This window comes from Chrysemys picta, chromosome 8 (assembly GCF_011386835.1).
Source record: "Chrysemys picta bellii isolate R12L10 chromosome 8, ASM1138683v2, whole genome shotgun sequence".
Taxonomy (NCBI): Eukaryota; Metazoa; Chordata; order Testudines; family Emydidae; genus Chrysemys; species Chrysemys picta.
This window is the reverse complement of record NC_088798.1, coordinates 17531971-17540260: the sequence shown is the minus strand read 5'-3', so window position 1 is coordinate 17540260 and position 8290 is coordinate 17531971. Positions and strand designations below refer to the sequence as shown.

At 46.6% G+C, this 8290-nt stretch overlaps 1 protein-coding gene across 1 annotated transcript; it reads right to left on the bottom strand.

Moving 5' to 3' along the window:
* Positions 1-263: 263 nt before the first annotated feature.
* FOXD3 (forkhead box D3) lies at positions 264-2926 on the bottom strand. Its single transcript, XM_024104874.3, has one exon. It carries the CDS (start codon positions 2110-2112, stop codon positions 916-918), a length of 1197 nt encoding a protein of 398 aa, XP_023960642.3. The 5' UTR covers positions 2113-2926; the 3' UTR covers positions 264-915.
* Positions 2927-8290: the final 5364 nt, after the last annotated feature.

Below are 8290 nucleotides of genomic sequence, written 5' to 3'. Positions count from 1 at the left end.
CAGGCACTAAACAAATCTGGGATCTTAAATTAGTCAAGATCTATAGAAACAATAACTAACAGAACTAGCATGTTATTTAACAACAACTCCTGGAAAGGTTATTTGAATTAAAGGGAAAGTTAGATATTTACAGAAAAGGTTAGTTAGTTTCAATCATTTAAAATATCTTCTCATTTATACATTATGCACCTAAATTGTCACCCGATCAGACTCTCTTTATATATATATTTATAGTATATAATTATCAAATAACACAAGGAACAGCATTTTAAAAATTTATTTACAAAGTTGTGTACAACACGAAGGAATAACATTTAGAATACATATATTCATTCATATATAAACAGACTTCTATAATAGAATGACTGGTTTTTTGTCCTTTTCCCCCCAAAAATTTTGTTTGTTTAATATTTAAAATTTCCCCCGCTTTTTAATACATTTTTTGTTCTTTCAGATAAAACTGTTTGGAGAGTAAGAACCTTCAAAAAAAGTGAAAGTTCAAAGCTCCTAATCCCTCCTGTTAGTTGCCTTTTTAAAAAAATAAAACCCCCAAAAGTAAAGTCAATAATTTTTAATACAAATATGTACAAATGTTGGTTGGATTTTTCTTTTCTTTTCTTTTTTTTTTTTACCTGTACAGAAAGCATTCCTTGTGTGATTGTGCGTGTGTTTGGCTTTTTTTTTTTTTTTTTTTTTTTTAGTATAGGGGGTTGGTTGCTTTTTTTTTTTTTTTGCTTGTACACTGCAGTTTTTTAGTTTGATTTGGTTAGCGTCCAGGGGTTTTGTCTCTGATTGATAGGAAGAGAGGTTGGGGGTTTCCGCCCCCCTCGAGTCTCTTATTTATAGATAGATGGATATAAAATAATAATAATAAAAAAAGCAAAGAATCAGCACTGAGCCCGGGGCAGTTCTTAATTACTGGGCTGGCCATTTTGCCTGCACGGCTGCAGCGGACGCTGCGGGCTGCAGGAACTGTCCCGAGATAATGTTTGTAGGCACGCTCAGGATGGGGGCAATGGCTGCTGTGGTCCGGGTGAGAGACAGCGGCTGGTGGGCCATGAGGGCGGACTGGACGGTGACCGGGGGCCGGAGGAAAGTCTGTGCGCTGCTCCCTGAGCTGGTGGCCGACACCCCGATGATGTTCTCGATGCTGAACGAGGGCCGGCTGCTGGGCTCCGACTTGATGAGGGAGCTGGCGGCGCTCAGGCTGTTGAGTTGCAGCTGGAGGCTGGGGCTGAGCTGGGAGTTGAAGGCTTTGCGGCTCAGCTCGCTGGAAGGCAGCAGGGGCACGGCCGGGGGCAGCATGGGCCCCACGGGCGGGATGTAGGGGTACTGCAGGGCGGCGGCGGCCGGGTGCGGGTAGGCGCCGGGGTGCAGCCCGTAGGGCCGGCCGTAGGGGCTGGCCAGGCTGTAGGCGCCGAAGCTCTGCATCATGAGCGCCGTCTGCTCGCGCAGGTGCTCCTGCTGGTGGCGCTTGAAGCGCTTCCTGCGGCGGAGGAAGCTGCCGTTGTCGAACATGTCCTCGGACTGGGGGTCCAGCGTCCAGTAGTTGCCCTTGCCCGGGTTGCCCGGCTCGCGGGGGATCTTGACGAAGCAGTCGTTGAGCGAGAGGTTGTGGCGGATGCTGTTCTGCCAGGCCGGGAACTTCTCCCGGTAGTAGGGGAAGCGGTTGCTGATGAACTCGCAGATGCCGCTCAGCGTCAGCTTCTTCTGCGGGCTCTGCAGGATGGCCATGGTGATGAGCGCGATATAGGAGTAGGGCGGCTTCACCAGGCTGTTCTTGGGCTTGCTCTGTCCCGGCAGGGCCCCGCCGCCGTCCTCCCCCACCCCGCCGCCGCTGCCTGCCCCCTTGCCCCCGTCCGCCGCCCCGCTAGGGGTGGCCTCCGCCGGGCTGCCGCTGCCGCTGCGCTCCCCTCCTGCCCCCGCCTCCTTGGGGAGCAGCAGCTCCTCCGCCTCCTCCAGGTGCAGCCCGGCCGGGCTGCTGGCCTCGCCGTCGCTGTCCTTCTCCAGCCCTTCGTCCCCTTCTCCCACCACGTCGATATCCACATCTTCGGCCGTCAGGACGGTCTGGCCGGACATGTCGCTGGTGCTGCTGCTGCCTGACAGGGTCATCACCGCTCAGGGGAAGGGGGGCACAGGGGAAAGGGAGGGGGCTGGGGGGGGGAGAAAAAGTGTGACGGGAGGGGAGGGGAAAGGGGGGAGAAAGAGGTGAGCTGGGCTTGGTGGCTTCTCCAGCTGGCACCTGAGCTCAACCCCCCTCCCTCCCCAGCTGCTGGCTTCTTGGTGGCTTCCCCCAACAGGTACCTGGGATCACACCAAAGTCCCCTGTCTGCGGGGCTCGGTGCCTTCTCCACCAGGCATCTGGGATCAGATCAAACTCCTCTTGGAGGTGTTGGGCTTCTTAGGGGCTTCTCCAACAGGGTACCCGGCATCAGGTCAAACTCCTCCGCCGATTCCTTTCTGCTGAGCGTGGCGGCTTCCCCAGCAGTTCAAACTCCTTTACTGGTTCCTATAAGCAGGTATTTGGGATCAAACGTCTCTGCCGGTTCCTGCTTCCCCCAGCAGACATATGGGATCAGATCAAACGCCTCTAGCAGCTGGGCTGGTGGCTTCCCCAGCAAGCAACTGGGATCCGATCAAAACTCCTCTACTGCTCATCTGAGCTGCTGCTGCAGGTTAGATCTCTTTAAACTCAGCCTTTCCACCTCTTCTCTTAAAGGGTGTCTTGCTTCAGTCCTCTCAGTAGCTTCCCCCCACCACCACACACACTTCCTCTCTCTTGTTTCTCTTTCCCCTTTTTGGAGGGAGGGGGAAAGGTATTTCTAGACGCGGAGAGAGAGGGAGGGGGGAAATCAGGGTGTTATAAGAACTCACTTGCCACTTTGAAAGTCCTTTTTTAAAGACTGGCTGATAGATTACTTTCCAGTTAAAGATATACTAGGAGGCGTGGCCACGTGACCGCCTGACGTCAGGCGCCCCACTGTTAAGCCATGCAAAACTCAAGTTGTTTCATGGAATTGTCAACAAAGAGACAACAGTGGCTCTACTTATCATGATCATATACAAGCATCACTTCAGCCCACAGCCTCCCTTCACGCTAGGTAGGGACTCCAAAATAGGACTATATCAGTGTGAAACCATTAGTCTGCCTTTATCTAAGATTACAGGTTAGAAGCATTTCATTTTTATTACATGATGACTGGAGCTTTTTTCAACAATGATAATGCTGGAATTCTATGAACTGGCAAAAGAGCGAGAGAACAACCATTCTGATTTTAGCATTAAAAAAAAAAGTTAGTGCTGTTTTTTTATTTAAATGCAAACACCCTGCGAAATGCCAAAGGTCAGGAGTAGAACCTGAACTGTGTAGGCATTGCCAATATGTTTTATGAGCACCATCGCCTCTGACCAAATATACACTAAACGGCTGCATCATCATATTAATGCTTAACAACAACAACTTTTGGCTCTGAAATCACTTTCCGGTGGGTTTTTTTTTCCAACAGCAGCATCAGCTGGAAACCGAAGATCAGAAAATGGCTATTGATTAATCTATTAGATTAGTTGCAGAGAGAAATAAAAAAGACGTAAAATAACAAAGGGAAACTATAAATAAAGAAGCCTTTAGCTGCCTTTTTTTTTTTGGCAGAGGTGTTAACGACATAATCATTGCCAGCGTTAGCATATGAAAAAGTAGGAAATGAGGGAGTGTGTGAATGTGAAGACTCTATTCACCAGAGTGCAAGGTAAGCCTTGTCCCAAGGAAAGGGGGCTCCAAAGAGGGGGAGGTAGGGTTACAAATTCTATTTCTTTTGTGCCAAGGGGATCTGTTTAAACTGAGAACAATAACACCTGGGTAGGTCGGAAACGGTTTGCTCAGTGGTTTTCTTTTCTTTCCCTTTTTTTTTAATCCCTGTGTATTGTTTGAACGATCGTATGTGTTTTGGATTTTAAAAAATATATTTAAGTAGAAAACTGCAAAAGGATAAAACAATTTCCGATGAGCAATTATTGTTCGAAAGGGCACATAAACTCTTCCCTCCGCCCCCTTCCCCCTTTAAAATAAATCAGAGAGATCGGTAATGTCTGTATTAACATATTGGTCTTCCATTAAGATCCCTCCCTGCCTAAAAAGAACATATAACCGTCCACAAAGGGAAATCAATAACCCTCCCCACCTTTCTATTAACAATTAGGGGAGGGGGGGGGACCATGTCAATTGCTTTCCGATGCCTGAAAGGTTTATTCGGTTCAAACAAAAATGTGAGATTCCCTTTACCCTACTAAGAGCAGGTGAATATCACAACTATAGAACAGCGCTCGTTTTAGTGGGATAAAAATATTGATGAGTAAAGCTCTGATGAAATATTTTACAGAAGACGTTTGGCAACAGATAGATTGATTTATCCCCTACCCAGTGGGGAGAAGATCTTAATCAAACTTGCTTCAATATATACTCTAGGTATACAGTACAGTATTGCTATTTAAATAATCCGCGCTGGCTACTTGGCGTTAACACTTGCGCTAAATCTGTTGTTTTTATATTGGGAGGAATGGAAAGTAGTTCGAGATAAAATGTGAGCATTAATTTTCAGGACAGATCTTCATCCAAATAAATCTGATGGCTGGGTCTGACCTAGCAAAAGTTTAACGAATGGGTATTTTTTAAAAAAAAAGTGACAACACTTAAAATGCAAAGATAAAAATACCATTATAATGTGTCTAACCAAAAAAGTCAAACTCTCATATGTATTATTTTAAGTTTTGAGAGAGAGGAAAAATATCTTTCCTTTCCTGTGCTGAAATAAGGTTGTTTTAGAGTTAGAATGACTCTCACTATGCATTATTAAAACAAACAAAGAAACAAACAAACGAAAAACCCTCGCACACAGCCCAGGAAGATTTTAGACAAGAAAGCAAGCCCACAACATTGCACTATCCCAGCTCTCCCTCTCTACACAGAAGCGTCGCTCGGTGCTTTGAAAGCCAATGTTTTTCTCGATGATTTTTGTGTGTGTGTATCTGTGCTTTATTGATTGCCGTCTTGTGTCTTCTTTGCGCTTTCTCCAAATGATCCTAATTTATATTTTGCCATCTGGACAACAAAGCTCTTCCACTGGTGCTTTAAAAACCGGCTGGAGCTTTGGCCGAGCCTTCTCGCAGGGAGCTGAATTTGTCCTACCATTAACATACAGAGACACAAACAGGATTCTCTGTGCGCGTGTATGTATATTAGACTATCTCTCTCTGAAATCTCCCGGGGGTGGTGGGGGGAGATCAACTCTGAAAACCCACCGTTTCATTTGTTGAGCTTTTCTTCGACACAATAAAAGTCAAATTAATTGATTCATACCATTAATTACGGTGCTTAGCGTGAAAAGAAACGTCTCCCCTCGATTAGAGATCTATTGTGCTAATCTCTTGTTCAATCAGTGTTACCATCTGATAGGGGGCCCATCTCTTTTACAGAAACTTTTCGACTCGAAATGGAGATCTTAGACTAGTGTGCTTCAGGTTTCTCCCCTGAGCCTTCATATCCTGCACTTCTCAGTTCCCCTCTTTTTAAAATCGATTTAGATCTGGGGGCAAAGGAAGTGATTTGCAATTTTGACATGCTTTGGGTCAAAGCTGGACCACTGCAAGTCCAGCTCTTAATTCTGCCACGGACGCTTGTGTTTATGGGTCTCTCTCTATCTTGCCCGGCATTATGGAAAACATTTTGTTATGATATGGGGGGGAGGGGGGGAGGCACGGTAACATTTGTGTTGCAAGAATTCCCTGCAGGACTGAACGATTAAGAAGTGCAGAACTAGTAGAAGTGGCAAAGCTATAGGAAAGTGTTTAGGAACCTGTGCTCCTGTCCATCTGACAATATTTGGGCGTGAAGTAAATCCTGTTGTAAGACTAATTGCAGTTCGTTATTAAACCCATAAGTCTTCCATCATTAGGCCTGAGTTTAGCCAGGATTGGGGGAAGGGGGAGGAAGAAACCTTTTATAATAATAAGCAAACTTTCCCAGAATGAATCTGGTAGAGAGGGATGGCACGCAGCCACCTAATCTACTAAAATTTAAAGGATTAACATGGACTAAAACCAGGGGATGTACACAGCAAAGCACTAAAATGATTAGGGTAGCGTGCGCGCAAAGGATTGGAAAAAATGGGGGGGGGGGGGGCGGGGATATACAAAGAGATTTAGCAACAGGAGAAAAGAAAACTGCATAGTCCAGATCGATATGGAGTCAAATAGAGACACATCTAGCATCCAGGAAAGCGAAGATTGGACAATTTATGATAGAGAGGGGGAAATTAATTACAACTCAATTTGGTTCTAATAAGGCAAAGCAAAATTCTGGGTGAAGAGCGAGTAAAAAATAAAATCCGGAGGCTGACTTTTGGGGATGGAGTGGGGAGAAATTGCAATGCTGGGGCAGATCCTTTTCCTGTAATCGTTTTAAAGGAAAGAGGAATCAAAGGTGTCCTCTTTCATCTCCTTAAGCCTATTACTTTCACTAATGAGTTATATAAATCGTTGACCTGACCTGGATTAGACGAGCATTGTGGTTTGTTATAAGTGTGTGTGGGGGGGGGGAGGAGGATAGTCCTACTGTCAAAACCGATCTTAAAAAAAAAATCATGTGGCCAAAATGGGGGTGAGGTTAGTTGCTTAGCTCTCGGTGACAGTCTTGTTACTGAAATGAAACTGACCCTGGTTGAGATGTCGGTGCCCCGTGCTCTTGGGCTGATGTTTATTATCCACGTCTGCCTTTATTGTCCCCTTTGCAAGTATTTGTAAATAACATTTTCACAGTGTTACTGTAAGTGGGGGGCGGGGTGGAAGAGGTAGTTTAAGGTGCCACTGAAAGCACGGGCGGGGGCAGATCTCCACCCTAAAGCAGGGATAAGGATCCCACGTCCAAATTCATTCTCATGGCCGCGGACAGTGGGTAGCTTGTGTCCCCTTCCTTCTCTCTCTATCTTTTTCCACCCCCGGCTTGTAGAAAGATGCTGATTTCCAAACCATTTTATGGATCGGCACCTTTTTAAAAAACACTATTTGCAGAGGATCTTTTAATCGCAACAAATCGCCCATAAAGCCGGGAGACCACCGGGTAAAACAAAATTGGTCATGTTTCCAACGCGGTTGCGGATTTATTTGTATTGGAAATGTATAAACATCCATTCTGTAAAAGGCAACACGTTTAATTAACGATGAGAGAGCAGTTAGGGGCAGAAAGCTAGTAAAATTGTGTGATAAATTTATGGCATTGTTAGCGTGCTTTTAATTATGGCTATTATGTTAATTATTTCACATTAGCATGGAGTTATCAGCAGCATGTCAGATTTAATCAAAATGAGCCTTTCTCTCGAAAATTGTGCTTCTCATCTGCCACGAGGAGAAGGGGGGTCCCGAGCCGGAACTGCCTTTTTTTTTTTTTTTTAAATAAAAAGACTTTCCCATTGAACAAGAGCGGGTTGGACGTGAGCCTGTCTGGTGCACTCGGCAGATTCCTCTAGGCTACTGCAGGCAGAGAGCGCGAGCTTCGGTCTGTTTTTTAGGAATTCAACCATTTTCACCCCCTTCGGAGCAGGCACTTTATCATCCTGGATCATTCTGTCAAACAATATGATGTTGCTCATTTTTATCTGTCCCGGTTTACAAAACCCCCATTCACACCGCTGGCCAGGACAACACGCCCGAGCACAAAAGAATAAAAGAGACAAGCCAGGAATATAGAACGCTGCAAACCCCCGGGCTTGTAGAGGAGCCTGGGCGAGCTCCCGCTGCCCGGAGCTGGCTGGGGTTGGCCAGCACATCCCATTTGCACAGCATTAATCATCGGCCGCTTCCAGGCACCAACGCTCAGAGGTGCTGGAAGTAGGGGTGCTGCCGCACCCCTTGGCTTGAAGTGGTTTCCGTTATATGCTGGGTGGACAGTTTGGGTCAATGGCTCTCAGCCCCCCCCAATTCTCCCAGCTCCCCTGCCAGCGCTAGCGCCTTTCTAGCTACCTCTAGGTTCAAACCCATCCACTGGTTTAACGGCCCCTCCTACTTCCCCCTGAAGCTGGGCTGCTGTCCCGCGGGACGGGTCTGTGAGCTGTGCCCGCCATCTCTCCCCCACCCGCTGGTCCTCATATAGTTGTAGCAAAAGGGGGCCAGGAAGGGCACGTGTCTCTGGCTCCCCCAAAGATTGCGTGTCAGCACCAGCAATCCAGGTAGCCGCAGGACATCCACTGCAGTTTCTCGAAAGGATGCAGTTGTTTATTGTGGGCCCCACGCTTTCATTTTT

Coding starts and splice junctions, on each gene's coding strand:
- FOXD3 (XM_024104874.3), bottom strand. CDS start 2,112: ATGACCCTGTCAGGCAGCAGCAGCACCAGCGACATGTCCGGCCAGACC.